Source organism: Pelodiscus sinensis, chromosome 17, assembly GCF_052426305.1.
Source record: "Pelodiscus sinensis isolate ZL-2025 chromosome 17, ASM5242630v1, whole genome shotgun sequence".
Taxonomy (NCBI): Eukaryota; Metazoa; Chordata; order Testudines; family Trionychidae; genus Pelodiscus; species Pelodiscus sinensis.
The window spans coordinates 6,874,312-6,893,170 of record NC_143068.1 but is presented as its reverse complement, the minus strand read 5'-3'; the positions used below and the strand labels follow the sequence as shown (position 1 = coordinate 6,893,170).

Genomic DNA, 18,859 nt, shown 5'->3' with positions numbered 1-18,859 from the left:
GACTCTACACTTGTCCTTCTTGAACCTCATCAGATTTCTTTTAGCTCAATCCTTTAATCTCTCTAGGTCACTCTGAACCCTATTCCTACCCTCCAGCATATCTACCTCTCCCCCTAGCTTAGTAATATTTGCAAACTTGTTGAGAATGCAATCCATCTCCTCATTCAAGTCATTAATAAAGATGTTGAACAAAACCAGTCCTAGAACTGATCCTTGAGGCACTCTGCTAGAAACCCACCACCAACCTGACATTGAGCCACTACCCATTGGGCCCAACAGTCTAGCCAGCTTTCTATCCATCTTACTTTGAAGTAGGAATAAGAGCCTCCGGAAAAGGGCGCTTTTTCCGGAGGATCGGGGCCAGTGTAGACGCTCTTTTCCGGCTTTTTTAAAAGCCAGAAAAAAGCGGCGGACATTTTTATTTAAATGCCGCGGGGGATATTTAAATCCCCCGTGGATTTCCCTACTACGATAGGTGAAATTAACATGCCCCTTCCGGAAAAGGGGCCAGTGTAGATGAGCCCTATGGGTATGTCTACACTACAGCACTAATTTGAACTAACTTAATTCAAATTAGTTAATTCGAACTAAGCTAATTCGAATTAGTGCATCTAGACCTAAAAACTAGTTTGAATTAGCATTTTGCTAATTCGAACTAGCATGTCCACGTTGAGTGGACCCTGAACCGAGGTTAAGGCTGGCCAGAAGCAGTGCGGACAGGGCATCAGGTTAGGACTGAGAGTGTGGAGCTGCTGTCTCAGGCTAGCCAAGGGCTGTGCTTAAAGTGACCCAACCCCCACCCCAGACAGACAGTTCTCAGGGGTTCCCCGCTCATTTGTCTAACTCGATGAGGGACAGCAAAGCATTCCTGGCTTGGAGTGCCCTGAGTGCCTACACTCACAGCACTTTCAAGTAGGAATAAGAAATCCTCTGGAAAAGGCTTTATTTTCCGGAGAATCACGTCTAGACTGGCGCTTTTCTCCGGCTTATCCCCAAGCCGGAAAAAAGCAGCAGCCATGTTAATGCAAATACCGCGGGGGATATTTAAATCCCCCATGGATTTTGCTATTCCAAAGTGTCTAATCTGCATCCCTTTTCCGGAAAAGGGGTGCAGTGTAGACACAGCCTAAGTGACTAAGGAAAAGTTAGGGTATGTCTACACTACCCCGCTAGTTCGAACTAGCGGGGTAATGTATGCATACCGAACTTGCTAATGAAGCCCGGGATTTGAATTTCCCGGGCTTCATTAGCAAGTTCGGTATGCATACATTACCCCGCTAGTTCGAACTAGCGGGGTAGTGTAGACATACCCTTATTTACTTGTTCCCATAATATAAGAACAAGAGGCCACTAAATTAATGGGCAGCAGGTTTAAAATAAATAAAAGGAAGTTCTTCACACAGCGCACAGTCAACCTGTGGAACTCCTTGCCTGAGGAGGTTGTGAAGGCTAGGACATTAACAGGGTTTAAAAGAGAACTGGATAAATTCATGGAGGTTAAGTCCATTAATGGCTATTAGCCAGGATGGGTACGGAATGGTGTCCCTCGCCTCACAGGATACTGGGCTAGATGGACCTTTGGTCTGACCCAATATGGCCATTCTTATGTTCTTATGACTTGTACAGATGTCAGAGTAGAATCGGGAAGAGCGCTCCAGGGGCCAGAACTCTGAACACTGCCTCCCCGTTCCAGCCCTAAGAGGCTGCTCTCAAAGCTGAATGGTTCAACTCTTTAGTTCTCTTCTCCTGCGAAACACAATCAGCATGAGGGATAGCACACAGACTGGTCTCTAGCATCTACTGCAACAAGATTTAAAAAAAAAAGAAAAATTCTGTTACCAGCAATTTTCTTTCTTCATTTTAATTAATATTGTTATTGTTTGCAGACTCCTGAAATATAAATAATTTATTTGGATAATTTCTTTTCTTGTGACACTTCTCTAATGAAATGTGTTCATTGGGAGCAAAAGGGTCCTATTATGAGACCTTCATTCATTGCACAGTGATAACAAGGAAGAGAATGTGTGATTTGTATAATCTAGTTAAATGGCTCAGATTGTATAGCCTTCAACTCCTGGGTTTAATAATCATCTGAATAAAAGTGGATTTTTTAACTAATTGTATTCTTTTCTTAGAGCCACAAGCAACCTGCTGCCTTTATTGTTACCCAGCACCCTTTACCCAACACTGTACCAGATTTCTGGAGGCTCGTGTTTGATTACAACTGCTCCTCCATAGTGATGTTGAATGAAATGGATGCTGCACAGGTAGGTAGAAATAATTAAGCTCTGTCTAATAGCCCTTATTCACAGATCAAAGGAGCTTCGGGTATCTCCAGCTGCTATTCAAGATAGACAGAAAAGTTGTGAGCAGAAGGAAAACTCGATAGGAATGGTTGAACAAATGTAAGTATAATCCAGAGTAAATGTTCGCTTAAAACCAAGAGTGCCAGAAAGGCCAGGCTCCTTCACACACACTTTTTTAAAGTGGGAGGGCACTTTATACCGGCCATAAGGATGAATATTGGGAGAAGCATCGGATGTGTCAGAGCCTAAGCAGTGGAGGGGAAGAGGAGCATGCAAGAGCAGAGTGTTTGGGGGAAGAGGTGGCATGGGAGCAGGCCTCAGGGGAAAGACAGGGTGTGTTTAGGGAGAAGGAACGGTGGAATCAGGGCCTCAGGGAGTGGCACAAGAGCAGGGCCATGGTTTGGCTTGTGTCCTGCCACACTTTTAGGGTATTTCTACCCCTTGGTCCCAAAACTCAAACTTAACTTTGTGGTTCAGAAAAGCCTTTCCCCATTGTTCTTCATAGGTTGGTTAATATCGAGTGAAATACTCCAAGAGTCAGCTCTGGAGCCGGTTTTGTTCGGGATGGATTGCACCCTCAGCAAGTTTACAGATGACACTAAGCTAGGAGTAGAGAGAGACACCCTAGAGGGTAGAGGTAGGGTTCAGCGTGAACTGGACAAACTGGAGGATTGGGCCAAAAGAAATCTGATGAAGTTCAATGAGGACAAGTGCAGAGTCCTGCACTTTAGATGGAAAAATCTCGAGCACTGCTATAGGTTGGGGACCGATTGGCTAAGCAGAAGTTCTGCAGAAAAGGAACTGGGGATTACAGTGGATGAGAAGCTTTTGAGTATTAGGGCTTGAAAGATGAAGCCTGGTTATGCTTCCAACTGCACTGGTGTTTGCAGTCAGTCAGTGTCATGGTGGGTCGCATAAGAAAGGAGTGGGCGGTCACATATTGTGCAGGAAATGTGCTGTATGATATTGCTACTTTACCCACTGTAGTTCTTGTTAAAGAGCAGAAGGTCCCCTAAGGCATTGGCACTTTATAACTTAATTCATCTGCTCCTCATTCTCTTCAAAATATTTCCCCCTTGAAGGCAACAGTTATGATGCCCTTTATTAGTCTAATGGAAAACCCAATCACATTCGCATCAGGGGGATTTGCCAAGTGGAATGAATGATGTGGAATCTGATTCTCTTCTGCTCCCCTTCTGTATTAAGGTGTCTCCTGTTCAGCCTTTCTAAAGATCAAGCTGTTTCTGTGAACAGTTTTCCAAGGCTTCGAGACTATTTTGCTAGGTTCCCTGGTTCCCTATTAGTTATCTTTTATCTGATTCATCAAACATGCTTTTGTGTCCTGGGTATGAATCCAAAGTAGCATTTAATTGTGTTGGTTGCCCAGAAAACTGGAAAGACATAGTCCTGCACAGTCTCTGGATATACAAAATCTGTTCCTTGATATTTTACATTTAGGTATGTCTACAGGACGTGCTTATTTCGAAATAAGCTATTTTGGGATAAAAACTCCTGAAATAGCTATTTCAAAGTAGTGTGAACACACTACAAATGCCCACTGAAATAGCGCAGATCTGTATAAAAATACCGCATCTACAATGATTGGAGCCTGAATTGCACTTAAAGCCCTCTGGAAGCACTCTGGGCAGGGCATCAGGACAGCAATCACTTCCTGGAGCTGCTGTCTGAGGCTATCTGAGGCTCATCCCCCCTCTATAGCTGTGTCTCAAACTCTTCGCCTTTGCCTGCATCCTTGAGCTCATCTCACTACCTGCTCTGCTTGCCCTTGTGGACATGACAGCACATCTGCTGCAAAGCACTTGCTGGCTCTTAGACCTGCTGCTGCATGTCCTGGTGCAGTTACTGCAGACTGCCCACGTGGCACTGCAGGAACAGGAACCACAGTTCCCTGTGGGGCACCTCACCTCTCTCCATGAGTTGCTCACGCAGCATAAGCCCTCCTACCCTCCTCTGCACACTGTGCACCGTCATTTCTGGTGACAGGACACCAGTACCAACTGGTGGGACCAGATCGTCATGGAGTGGCGGGATGACCGGCAGTGGCTCCAGAGCTTCCGCATGCAGAAGGACACCTTTCTAGAGCTCTGCGAATGGCTCACCCCTGCCCCCAGGCAATGGAACACCCACGTGACCTGCCATCCCCCTCCAGAAGCATGTCACCATCACTGTTTGAAAGCTCACCACACTGGATAGCTACCGATCTGTGGGAACCAGTTCGGGTGGGGGATCGCCCATTGGGGCCGTGCTCATGCAGGTTTGGTGCTCTCATGCTATTTTCCCAGGCTGGTGATTAACCACAGGAATGGGGTTCCCTAGGAAAGAGAGGGGTGGACTCTCCCTCCCTGGAGGTTTTTCAGTCCTGACTTTGCAAAGCGCTGCTGGGGATGGAGTAAGTTGAGGTTGCTCCTGCTGTGGGAAAGGGATTGGCTCGGGGGACTCCCGAGGGCTCTGGCAAAGCAGTGATTCTCTGAATCCTCTCACAGGTGGTGAGGGCCATTAATGCCATCCTGCTGTGCAGGATTGTCATACTGGGAAACATGGACCCCATTGTTGCTGGCTTTGCCACCATTAGCTTCCCCAACTGTAGAGGGGCCCCTTGATGGCACACACATCCTCATCTGGGCCCCCAACCACTGGGCCTCTGATTACATCAACCACAAGGGGTACTTTTCAGTGGTGCTGCAGGCCTTTGTGGACCACCGAGGCTTCGTCACCGACGTTAACATTGGGTGGTCAGGCAATGTGCACGAAGCCTGCATCTTCAGGAACTCCAGCCTGTTCCAGAGGATGCTCGCCAGCGCATTTTTCCCCAACTACATCATGGAGGACTCAGCCTACACTTTGCTCCCCTGGCTAATGAAGCCCTATACAGGACACCTGGACCCCACCAAGGAACAATTCAACAGCAGACCCATCAGGGGGCTCTGTGCATCTGGTAGGCCCTGAGGGAACGCTTTTGACAAGAACACCTGTGACACTCTCTCCTGGACCTCCCTACAAGGGGCTTCTGCATTGCCCGTCTGTGCCTTTCCTCCCCTATTTCTCCCTTCCTCTGTCCTCCTTCCCCCCTCACCTGCAGATACAATAAACCAGACTTTTTGTTTTGAAAGAATAAACTGTTTTTTATTTGGGGTAAATATAACTGGGGAGGGACTGGGGAAAGAATCGGGGAGGGGGAGGAGAAGCTCAGGGATGGAGTTGGGACTGACGCCTGCCTCAGGTGGTCCCACTGCCCTTTGTGTGGGGCCCTCAACAGTCATGGCGTGGCTTAGGGGGAGAAGACAGGGGAACGGGGGCAGGAGTGTGGCTGTTGGACTGCTCAATGGCAGCAACCAGTTGGTCGGCAGCAACGGTGAATGCCATGCACATATTCCAGTCTCCTGAGACAGCTCCTGTCAGATGGTGCAGAGCAGTTCCTGTCAGCATGGCACTCCTCCAGGTCGGTGTCCAACTTCCCCGGTCCTTCCAGTCTAGAGACCACTACATGGCAGATAGGCAGGCAATGTGTTCCCCCTGCAGGTCGTCCTGGGGTCCTGTACAGTAGCAGCTCTCGTGTCATTGGGAAGCTGTCACAGAAGGTGGTAGATGCATAGAATCATAGAACTGGAAGAGACCTCAGAAGGTCATCAAATCCAGCCCCCTGCTCTAGGCAGGACCAATTCCAACTAAATCAACCCGGCCAGGGCTTTGTCAAGCCGAGACTTAAACACCTCTAGGGATGGAGACTCCACTCCTTCCCTAGGTAACCCATTCCAGTGCTTCACCACCCTCCTAGTGAAATAGTTTTTCCTAATATCCAACCTGGACCTCTCCCACCACAACTTGAGACCATTGCTCCTTGTTCTGCCATCTGTCACTACTGAGAACAGCCTCTCTCCATCCTCTTTGGAACCTCCCTTCAGGAAGTTGAAGGCTGCTATCAAATCCTCCCTCACTCTTCGCTTCTGCAGACTAAACAGACCCAAGTCCCTCAGCCTCTCCTCATAAGTCCAGCCCCCTAATCATGCTCCAGCCCCCTAATCATTTTGGTTGCCCTCCGCTGGACCCTCTCCAATGCGTCCACAACCTTTTTGTAGTGGGGGGCCCAGAACTGGACACAATACTCCAGATGCGGCCTCACTAAAGCCGAATAAAGGGGAATGATGACATCTCTGGATCTGCTGGCAATGCTCCTCTTAATGCAACCTGATATGCCATTAGCCTTCTTGGCTACAAGGGCACACTGTTGACTCATATCTAGCTTCTCATCCACTGTAACCCCCAGGTCCGTTTCTGCAGAACTACTACTTAACCGGTTGGTCCCCAGCTTGTAACTATGCTTGGGATTCTTCTGTCCCAAGTGCAGGACTCCACACTTGTCCTTGTTGAACCTCATCATATTTCTTGTGGCCCAATCCTCCAATTTCTCTAAGTCATTCTACCCTATCTCTGCCCTTAAGCGTATCTACCTCTCCCCGCAGCTTAGTGTCATCCGCAAACTTGCTGAGGGTACAATCCATCCCCTCATCCAGATCATTAATAAAGATATTGAACAAAACTGGTCCTAGAACCGAACCTTGGGGCACTCTGCTAGAAACCGACCGCCATCCTGACATCGAGCCACTGATCACTACCCGCTGGGCCCGGCCTTCTAGCCATCTTTCTATCCATCTTACCGTCCATTTATCCAATCCACAATCCCTTAACTTGCTGGCAAGAATATTGTGGGAAACCGTATCAAAAGCCTTGCTAAAGTCAAGGTATATAACATCCACTGACTTCCCCATGTCCACCGAGCCAGTTACCTCATCATAGAAGCTAATCAGATTGGTCAGGCATGACTTGCCCTTTGTGAATCCATGCTGACTATTCCTAATCACTTTCCTCTCATCCAAGTGCCTCAATATGGATTCCTTAAGGATCCCTTCCATGATTTTTCCAGGAACCGAGGTAAGACTGACTGGCCTATAGTTCCCTGGATCATCCTTCTTCCCTTTTTTGAAGATGGGCACTACATTTGCCTTTTTCCAGTCATCCGGGATTTCTCCCGATCTCCATGACTTTTCAAAGATAATAGCCAAAGGCTCCACAATGACATTTACCAACTCCCTCAGTACCCTCGGATGCACTAAGTCCGGACCCATGGATTTATGTACATTTAGCTTTTCTAAATAGTTCCAACCCACCACGGGCTGTCCATCTTCATCCCATCTTGCGTCACTTGGTGCAGAAGTCCAGGAGCCAACCTTGTCCGTGAATACAGAGGCAAAGAAAGCATTGAGTACTTCAGCTTTCCCCACATCATCTGTCACTAGGTTACCTCCTTCATCCTTTAGGGGCCACACACCCTCTCTGATCACCTTCTTCTTGTTAACATGCCTGTAGAAACCTTTCTTGTTATCCTTCACATCCTTAGCCAGTCGCAATTCCATTTGCGCTTTCGCCTTCCTGATAACCCCCTGGCATTCTCGAGCTATACCTTTAAACTCCTCCCTGGTCATTTGTCCAAGTTTCCACTCTTTGTAAGCTTCCTTTTTGTGCTTAAGTTCACCAAGGATTTCCCTGTAAGCCAATCCGGTCTCCTACCATGTTTGCCTCTCTTGCTACGCGTCGGGATGGTTTCTTTCTGTGCCTTCAATAAGGCTTCTTGAAAATACTGCCAGCTGTCCTGGACTCCTTTCCCCTTCATGTTAACATCCCAGGGGATTCTGCCCATCAGATCTCTGAGGGAGTCAAAATCTGCTTTTTTGAAGTCCAAGGTGTGTATTTTACTACTCTCTTTTCTTCCTTTGGTCAGGATCCTGAAATCTACCATCTCATGATCACTGCTTCCCAGGTTGTCACCCACCTCCACTTCCCCTCTTAGTTCCTCCCTGTTTGTGAGCAGAAGGTCAAGCTGCACATGGCCCCTGGTTGGATCCTTCAGCACCTGTGTCAAGAAGTTATCCCCAACATTCTCCAAAAACTTCCTGGATTGCCTGTGTACTGCCGTATAGGTTTCCCAACAGATGTCAGGGTGATTAAAGTCCCCCATAAGAACCAGGGCCTGCGATCTGGAAGCTTCGCTCAGTTGTCCGAAGAAAGCCTCATCTACCTCATCCACCTGATTCGGCCTGTAGCAAACACCAACCACAACATCACTGCTGTTGTTTGCTCCTTTAAACTTAATCCATAGACTCTCAACAGGTTTTTCTCCCTCTTTATACTGGAGTTCAGAGCAATCATAGTGCTCTCTTACATATAGTGCAACTCCTCCTCCTTTTCTCCCCTGCCTGTTGTTCCTGAACAGTCTATACCCTTCCATGACAGCACTCCAGTCATGCGAGTCATCCCACCAAGTCTCTGTTATCCCAATTAAATCATATTTCTTGGTCTGGGCCAGGGCCTCCAGTTCTTCCTGTTTGGTGCCCAGGCTTCTCGCATTAGTGTACAAACACTTCAGGTAACCAGTTGATCGTCCTATCTTCTCCTCCATTCGAAACATGGGTCCTCCTTTCTTGCCCCTTCCTCTCTGCATTTCTCAAAGGCTGTGTCTAGACTGGCAAGTTTTTCCACAAAAGCAGCTGCTTTTGCGGAAAAACTTGCCGGCTGTCTACACTGGCCACTTGAATTTCCGCAAGAACACTGACTTCCTACTGTCTGAAATCAGTGCTTCTTGCGGAAATACTATGCTGTTTCCATTCGGGCAAAAGTCCCTTTTGTGCAAAGCTTTTGCGCAAAAAGGCCAGTGTAGACAGCTCAGATATGTTTTGCGCAAAAAAGCCCCGATTGCGAAAATGGCTATGGGGGCATTTTTGCGGAAAAGTGCGTCTAGATTGGCACGGACGCTTTTCCGCAAAAAGTGCTTTTTGCGGAAGAAAAATATAGACGCTCTTTTCCGCAAATGCTTTTAACGGAAAACTTTTCCGTTAAAAGCATTTGTGGAAAATCATGCCAGTCTAGACGTAGCCTGAGAGTCTAGACAAATTAAATTCCCCCTGTATCAGAGCACCAGTATTTTTACTGCCACCTTTCACCAACAATGCCATATGTTACTTTGCTTTTCCTTGTTACACTTTAAGGAAAAGAAGTGGAGAAGGAGATTTGTGATTAATTATAAAGTGAAAATAATTCTGTTCTGAAGTCTGATGTCTGCTAAACTAAGTCATGGACAAGTGCCAAAAAAGACACTACTAGACCAAGGGACCAATGGCAGTTTTCAAGTTGCATATAATTTATCATTTATATATCATTATATATTTAATCACACTATACAGGCATGTTTTTCAAAAAGAGAGAGCTGTAATTCTGTCCATAGTTTTGTTGATGTATTTGTATGTCTACCTCTGCTTGTGCAGTGGCACACAAACCCCATATTGATGTGTACGAATAGGTTATCAGACATAATGGGGATGTAAATGGCTGATCTGAGAACTCAAATGCAAAAATTGTACAATTGGGAATGTATTGACTTCTGAGACCTTGCTTTATGAAAACCCACTTTGTACTGTAGGGAAAAGGAGAACTTTTTGGGTCCTGAGTTTTGCTTCCTAAACCATTTGTTCACCCCAAATCTGGCTGGCCACTAGAACAAATGCTTCTGGAGAAGAACCCAGAGCCCATTTGAAAGTATGAAGATGGAAGAGCATCAGCCTTCAAATGAGAAATGGCATATCTAAATCCTAGCTTGCCTTTGCCTCTTACAAACAACAGCAACAAATACAAAGGTTCCCTGTGCATGACAGGATAATGAGAGCTCAAGTCTGATATAGCATGCATACACATACTCCAGGACTGCAGGTAGTGATGCTTGAACCTGGAAGTTGAGTTGCAATTCAAAGGAGCCTCCCGACATTGTAATAGTTACTGCAGATTTCTCAAAACTTTCCTAGTTTAAAACCGTAGCTAAATATCTTCTCAGTAAAGATGTTCTAATGGGATTTCTTACAAGATTTTTGGCACTACATAGACATCCTTATTGTAGTGGGTCTTGCAATATTTTGGCACTTCTGAATTCAGCCAAAACCATCAAGTGAAATGGTGTGTTTTTCTTTAAATTAGCCTAACTTTTAAAAAACAAAATACATGACAGGTTCAGTTGTGGTTTAATTTGAGAGCTGGGATGTGTACATTTTTAGAGCAATTTGGCTTGCCCCCTCCCTTGTGCTTAGTGAACTCAGAATATAAAAAAGTTGCTTGATAGAGTAACATGTTCCACTTGGCTTGAACCAAGATTAATCTTCTTGGTATTGAGCGTTTCCTAATTAACTCAAAACACAAAACCTCTGTGTTTCACATTAAATTCACTCACACACACTACTCTATTCAAATTCCTTTTAAATCTATAACCTGGCAGAAACTTTGTCAGCCACTTTATTGTATCCAAAATTTGATTCAGTCTCTCTCTCCTCTCTCTCTCTCTCTCTCTCACACTCACACTCACACTCACACACAGCCAGGCCTTACCAAAGGATCCCTTTCATGGAAATGAAGGGAGTTCTCGTCTGAATAGTTATCATCACTAATGCTGTGTTTAAAGCTCTTGGAACTGGGTATGGGCTTAGAAGAGCGAGAGAAAACTTTCCTAGCCTGTACGTTAACTGCTTTCTGTTTCTCTTGCACTTTGACTAGCTCTGCATGCAGTACTGGCCAGAGAAAACATCCTGTTGTTATGGCCCAATCCAGGTGGAGTTTATTTCAGCAGACATTGATGAAGATATCATCAACAGGATATTCCGTATCTGCAACATGGCCAGGGTAAGATCAGTAAAATCCCAGCTATTCCATTTACTCATTCATCTATCCCATCCTGTGAAATACTTGCTCATACATATGGTGCAGAGGTGTTATTAAATCCCTAGGCCAGGTACAAAAGCCATTGCAGGATTTTCTTGCAGCTCCAGGAAATAGAAGACTTCTCAGTGAAATCAGAAGGTGAATAATGTGAACTGGATCTGTACTGATCTGGGAAGTACATCCTGGAGGGTACATTGCCTTAATCAACTAGTAGTCAATATAGTCATCATTAATTCTAGTAGCTCCACTAGGATACTTGAATCACAGAAGTCCCGTTATGCCACTGATGCCCACCTGCCTGCTTTCTGGAGCTCCTCTCCACCCTTCTCTGCTGGGCCAGATCCTCTGGTCTCCCTCAGACAAGACACAGAGTTGGGGTAACCACCACCTCCAGGGCCACACAGACACTGAACCAGTTCAGCTCTTGGAGGGGCGGGGGGCTTAGCACCAAGAAATTAACCCCCAAAATGGACCAAAACACCAAATAAATCCATAGTTCATAAGATCCTCCCACTTTATCAATGTTTGCTCTCTCTTCAAGTAACAATTACTCACACTGAGCTTGATAATAAACAAAAGTGTTTTTATTAAGTACAAAAGTAGGATTTAAGTGGTTGCAAATGAAAACAGTCAGTTGAAAGTAGTTACTAAATTAAAATGAACAAGAAGTGCTTAGCTAGTTCTAATACACTAAGGCTGCATCTACACTGGTGGCTTCTTGCGCAAGAACTCTTTTGCGGAAGAGTTCTTGTGCAAAAAATCTTCCACAAGAACGTGTCCACACTGCCATGTGCTTTTGCACAAGAGCATCCATGGCAGTGTGGACACTCTCTTGCGCAAGAAAGCTCTGATGGCCATTTTAACAATAGGGGCTTCTTGTGCAAGAAATTCATATTGCCTGTCTATACTGCCCTCCTGTGGAAGAGCTCTTGTGCAAGAGGGCTTATTCCTTGTGGGGAGAGGAATAACTCTTCTGGAAGAAGCCCTGTTTTACAACACTATACTGTAAATTTACTTGCTCAAGAACACTCGTGCAGTGCAGACCACAGGCAAGTTTTTGCACAAGAACGGCTGTTCTTATGCAAGAAGCTGCCAGTGTAGACATAGCCTGAAGGTACATCTACACTGCAAAGCTATTTCAGGATACCAGAGGTATCCCAAAATAACTACCCTGCATTTACACAAGCCACCCATTATTTTGAATATTTTTCAAAATAACAGACGTGCTATTTCGCCATCTTCTTGCATGAGGGAGAAATTTGGCAATGTGTAGACTCGCCAAATTTCAAAATAAGCTACTTTGAAATAGATTCGAGATGAGATATGCAATTTTCTCAAATTGCATATCTTATTTCGAGTTTAGGGCACTGTGAAGACACATCCTAAAACACTTGTTACATGCAAATTCTTACCCTAAACAGCTTTTCTTATATCAGGCAAAAAGCTTTGAGTCAGTGTTGATCTTTACTCTGGCCTGGATTTTGAGAGTTCTTTGTATCCTGTTAGGATGGGTCAAGTAGTTTTGAGGGCCAGCTGTAGACAAAGGACTGATGGTTTCCCATTGCTTAAATCAGGAGTAGGCAATAATTTTTGATTGGGGGGACACTCCAAGAATTTTGAAAGTAGTCATTGGTGCAGTTTTCCATGATACTAATGGAGGAGGCACAGAGTCTGGGATGGAGGTTGGGTAAAGGAGGAGGTTATGACCTGGAGCACAGGACTAGGGTGTAGTAGGAGATGCAGGGTCCTGGAGGGAGTATGGATTCTAAACTGGAGGAGGAGTGCAGGAGGGAGTGCAGGGTCTGGGAAGGGGTTGTGACTTAGGGTGGGGGTGCAGGGATTTGTTTTATGACTGGGAGTAAGGGATTGGGGTGCAAGGTTTATCTGACTTATGTCCTTTAATCCTTTGTCAGAGAGACTGTCCAGTTTGACCAGTATACATAGCGGAGGGGCATTATTGGCACTTGATGGCATATATCACATTAGAGGATGCACTGTTATATGAGCCTCTGATATTGTGGCTTTTGTGGTTAAGGCCTGTGATGGTGTTACTTGTATAGATGTGTGGAGTTGACAACTGGGTTTATTTCAGGAATAGGTTCCTGGGTGAGTGTGTCTGAGGTATGGTATGTGCCGGATGGAAAGAATTTGCTTCAGGGTTGTCTGTAGGCAAGGACTGGCCTATTTCCCAAAGCCTATGAGAGGGAAGGATCATTATCCAGAATAAGTTGTAGATTATCAGTGATGTACTGAAGGGGTTTAAAATGGAGGCTCTAGGTCAGTGGTCCCCAACACGGTGCCCGCGGGTCCCATGGTGCCCGCGGGGGCATTTGTGTGCACCCGCCAAGACCTTGGGACTCGCCTGGCCCCAGGCACGTGGCTCATGCATGGTGCCGGAGCCGGCCCTGGGCTCATGGCGCATGGTGAGTGCCGGCCCCGGAGCGCCGCGGATTGGCCACCCTGAACTGGTTCCTGGTGGCCTTAAATGGGGGTTAGAGTCTAATCCAGTGGTCCCCAACACGGTGGGAGCGCCATGGGGGAGCGCCAGCCCCGGGCGCACGGCGCTTGGGGGGACAGGGGCTGGCCCCGGGCGCGCAGCGACTTGGCCGCCCACGCTCCGGGTGTGCAGTGCTTGGGGGTGGCCACCAGCCCCAGGTATGCAGCCCTTGGAGGGGGCACCAGCCCCGGGCATGCGGCACATGGGGGGGGCCCCGCCCCTGGGTACACGGTTATGGGGATGGGCCCCGCCCCTAGGCACGCAAGTGTCCCTGCCCTCTGGCGCCCGGCGGGCGAACGGCCACGTCCCCTGGCACCCGGCAACCTCAAATGGTTGGGGACCACTGCTCTAGGTGATGAGTAGACACAAATCAGATATCAGGAATGGGAACACAGAGAAACCTTCAGAGCAGTAGCCACATTAGTTTGTAACTGAAAAAACTTAAAAAACAATGGATAATCTATAGCAGCACCTTAAAGACTAACAAAAAATGTAGATGGTATTTCCTGGGCACAACTCACTTCTTCATATGAGTGGAGTATTAAAAGTCCAGTTCCAAAAATAAATAGGGGATCGGGGAAGGGGGGAAGGAAGGGAAAAAATAGTGAATTAAAGTGTTCACATTACAACAAATAGAGAAGGTGCAAATTGTTCTTAAGTACACATTGTTTAGTTGGTTCATTCATTAGGATGTGGAAGGTAGTGTGCTAGCCAGGTAATGTCTTTATTCATACATTTTTGATGGCTCCCAAACTTGTAAATGAAGTAAAGTTCCAACACTTCCCTGTGTGTTTGGCCGGTGGAATTGGCCTGAAACAACATGGGGACTTTGAGAACCATTAATGAGGGCCCAGGCAGGTTAAATTGTTCTCTGATGGGTTTTTGTGTTTTGCCTTGTCAGATATCTGATTTGTGTCCACTAATTCTTTCCTGTAGAGACTGTCCTTTTTGGCCAATATACATGGCAGAAGGGTATTGCCGACATTTGATGACATGGATCACGTTAGCGGATGTGCAGTTAAATGAGCCCCTGATGTAGTGGCTGATGTGGTTGGATCCAGTGATGAAATTGTTTGTGTAGCTGTCTGGACAGAGTTGGCACCAGGGCTGATTGCAGGGCTGGGTTCCTGGATAACTATGGTGGAGGGATACATGGTTGCTGGAAAGAATTTGTTTGAGGTTAAGGGGTTGTCTGTAGGCGGGGATTGGCCTTTCACCCAAGGCCTGAGAGAGTGAGGGGTTATTTTCTAGGATAGGTTGTAGACTGTTGATAATCTAGGTTTAAGATCAGCGTCTAGACTGGTGCTTTTCTCCGACAAAGCTCCGTGCCGAAAAAAAGCGGCAGCCATTTTTATGCTAATGAAGCACGGGAGATTTAAATCCCCGCTTCATTAGCAATTGCAATACGTCTGATTTACATCCCTTTTCCGAAAAAGGGATGTAGTCTAGATGTAGCCTTAGTGATTTCAATTCTTTAGCCACCACCTAGGCTAGCAAAAGATTCCAGGTGCCACTGAAATAACAAAAAGACTCCTAATGGAGTCTGCTTTAGGTCTATCCTTAGAACAGGGGGGGAAAGAGACAGGTTGAACTAGTCTTACTGCTCACATCTAGTAGGCATGAAGCTCAAGCCTTCCCTCTCCCTCCCCCTCCCCCAGTTCACTCAACTCTGGAAGAGGGATGCTTGTTTATCTGAGACCCCTTACAATGATGGTCTCTCTCCTGCAAGCATTGGTCATATTTTACAGTTCCTACATTTAGAGGTAGCATGTTTGTGACCCCACAACAGCCAAATTAGTTACAATACACCACATTCCATCCTAGCAACGGATCCTCCATCAGCCCTGTCTGAATTGGGTTTACATAACCGCACCGCACCCCAGCATGAGCTGTATTTACATATCAAAAGTTAATTATCTTGCAGGGCTAACCAACTTCAGCTGGCTGCATTGCAAGCAGTCTTTCAGACCCCTGGCTGCATTGCAAGCAGTCATTCAGTCCTTACTTACAGAAGTTTTTTTGGTTTTATGAGAGAGCCCTGTAGGGGAACATTTTAACCTGCCTGGACACTCATTAATGGATTTAAAAGTAGCCATTCTTCTACAAAGGAATTTCACAAGCCAACTAGAGAGAGAAAGTGTGCAGAATTGACCTTATATGCAAATTTGACACTGTTTCCCTTGGTCTGAACAAAGACACTAAAACCAGTCTTCCTTAAATTTGCGATATCATTGACAACAAAAGCTAAGTATGGGCCACTTCCAGCCCATGCTATTAGCCTCATTAGCACCTGCACTACTATTGGTGGGTACTTCTTTTTCTTCTCCCTATTTTTTTTGTTATAATTCTGATAGTCCGCCTTTTTTCTCCACTCAAGCTCGTCTGAAGAAGTGGGTTTTGCCCATGAAAGCTCATAATACTATACATATTTTTGTTAGTCTCTAAGAAGGGTACGTCAACATTGCAGCACTATTCCAGGATACTTGCAGTATCCTGAAATAGTGACGAGGAGTCCTGTGGCACCTTATAGACTAACTGAAGTGTAGGAGCATAAGCTTTCGTGGGCAAAGACCCACTTCGTCAGATGCATGTAGTGGAAATTTCCAGAGCATGCATTTACTCTGTAAATTTCCACTACATGCATCTGACGAAGTGGGTCTTTGCCCACGAAAGCTTATGCTCCTACACTTCAGTTAGTCTATAAGGTGCCACAGGACTCCTCGTCGCTTTTGCAGATTCAGACTAACACGGCTACCCCTCTGATATCCTGAAATAGTTATTCTGCATCTTGACAGTGCGCCCATTATTTTGAAATGTCTTTCGAAATAACGGGTGTGCTATTCCAACATCTCTGAAAACTTTGTTCCACAAGGATTAAAGGACATTTCCTAATAGAGATTTATTTTGAAAAAATTACAAAATAAGCTATTTTGAAATAGCTCAAAATAAGCTATGCAATTTGAGCTATGCAAATTGCATAGCTTATTTTGAGTGTAAGAGTGCAGAGTACATGGTTTGCATCAACACAACAGGTCTACGTCTAGACTGGAATGATTTTCCGGAAATGCTTTTAACGGAAAAGTTTTCCGTTAAAAGCACTTTCGGAAAAAAGCATCTAGATTGGCACGGACAAGTTTTCCATTAAAAGCATTTTCGGAAAAGAGCATCTAGATTGTCATGGACGCTTTTCCGCAAAAGCACTTTTTGCGGAAAAGTGTCCGTGGCCAATCTAGACGCGCTTTTGCGCAAAAAAATCCCCGATCGCCATTTTCGCGATCGGGGCTTTTTTGCAGACAGCAAATCTCAGCTGTCTACACTGGCCCTTTTGCGCAAAAGTATTGAGCAGCATAGTATTTCCACAAAAAGCACTGATTTCTTACAGTAAGAAGTCAGTGCATTTGTGGAAATTCAAGCAGCCAGTGTAGACAGCTGGCAAGTTTTTCTGGAAAGCAGCTGATTTCCTGGAAAATCTGGCCAGTCTAGACACAGCCAAGAAGTTTCTTGACATAATGTCAAAATAACGTCTAGCCGGAGGACTTCTTACTCTGACTCTTGTAACCCTCATTTTATGAGGAGTAAGGGAAGTCAGAGAAAGAGACTTACGCTGTGTAGATGGCACCTTACGCTGTGTAGATGGCACCAAAAGCCAAAATAAGCTATTTCTACTTAAGCTATTCAATTGACCTAGCTCAAGTTGCGTAGCTTATTTCAAATTTAGCCCTGCTAAAGTGCCACAGGACTTTCCATTGTCATCTTTATAAAATCTTTTCACTCAGCACCCATTAGACCCAATCCTACAGATGGAGAGAAAACAGCCCCAACAGGGCTCACAAAACAGGATTTTCTCAAGCACGATTATTGCTCTGCCATAGTGGTTAACCGTAGTGCTTACTTTGTTATTTCAGTACAAATTTCCCACCCAGTTGGGTGCCATTCCTGTATTTCCTGTTCTCACTATGTGCACATCTATATAACAGGGCTAATGTCAAAATAACTTATTTCAGCTTTTGGCACTGTCTACACAACAAGAAGTCCGAGTTAGAGCATGCTTCCTCTGACTTCCCTTACTCCTCATAAAATGAGGTTTACAGGAGTCGGAGTAAGAAGTCAACATTTGAGTCGGAGTAAGAAGTCGACAGTTTGACATTTCAACGTTGTGTCAAAATAACAGCTTGCTGCATAGATGTGGACTATGTTATTTGGGAATGTCAGTTATTCCGAAGTAATGCTGCTGTGTAGACATATCCTATGAGAAATGGAGATGTCAGCTGGCCTTTGAAAATGATCCTGCTACCTTCTATAGCATTTTCTGAGTCTGAGCTTAGGTGACAGCAATTATTCCATTAAAGAAACAGTTGGAGGCTGGTCTGTGTTACTGAATCACCATGAGCTCTTTTCCTTTGTTTTTTGTGAATGATTGAAAATAGTTATTTTATCCTTTTTCCACCATGTGATGACTATATCCCTGAATGAAAACAGTTGTCTTCAGAGCCCTATTCTCGTTCTTGTAGCAGTCTCAACTATAAAGCCTCTCCACAAACCTCTTCCTCATCCTCAAAATATGAAACTACCCTCCTTCTCTGAACATATTTTTCTCTGGAAAGAGAGGAGCCTTGCACTCAGTTGTGTTGCGCTTCCTTTTGGCCTGTAGCTTAGTTATTATTAATTTGAAGACTTAGTAGTAGCAATAGCTACATTATTTGGTGATGTTAAGTAATGCATGTGTAACCTGTAACCACCATACTCCCCCAATCCCCTGCTCTCCCTCACCACCTTTCTGATGGTATAAAGGAAGTGGATTATGTTTTAGCCCCAGGACGGATACCATATAGTGCAGCATTTGCAGTATATTGGCTGGCCAGCATACCGGGACACCCCTCCATCCAAACGCTCTCTCTTGAAGGTGGTTAGACGACTAGAGAAATGGCAAGAGCAGTACGAGGGGAGAGATGGACGCACTGTTGTCCACTGCCTGTAAGTATGGTTGGGAATACTTTCGATCCAGTGGTGCAAGATAGAAAGAATTAATTACAGATGTGGAAATCAGATAGCCGTCCTATACTCGAGCAGGGGAAATGAGGTTAAATTGCATTCAAGAGACAAGAGAAGTGCTACCATGATGGATCATGGTATCATGTGTCACTATTTCCACTGTAAATAATAGTGAGTGATCACAACAACACTGCTGCTTACAGCAGTGGGGTCTCCAGTTGATTCTTTCAATAGCCACCTACCATTGATGGTGTGTCAAGCTGCCCTGTGGGAGCATTTTATTTTCTGA

General features: G+C 45.5%; 1 protein-coding gene across 4 annotated transcripts in view; it reads left to right on the top strand.

Moving 5' to 3' along the window:
- The window catches only part of PTPRT (protein tyrosine phosphatase receptor type T), a 1,034,103-nt gene that overhangs the window by 1,007,485 nt on the left and 7,759 nt on the right, over positions 1-18,859 (top strand). For all 4 annotated transcript variants that reach the window (XM_075901353.2, XM_075901347.2, XM_075901351.2 and 1 more), the window contains 3 exons: positions 2,136-2,267; positions 10,917-11,042; positions 18,389-18,552. In XM_075901353.2, coding sequence (XP_075757468.2) covers positions 2,136-2,267; positions 10,917-11,042; positions 18,389-18,552 — 422 coding nt within the window. The remainder of the gene's footprint in view (positions 1-2,135; positions 2,268-10,916; positions 11,043-18,388; positions 18,553-18,859) is intronic.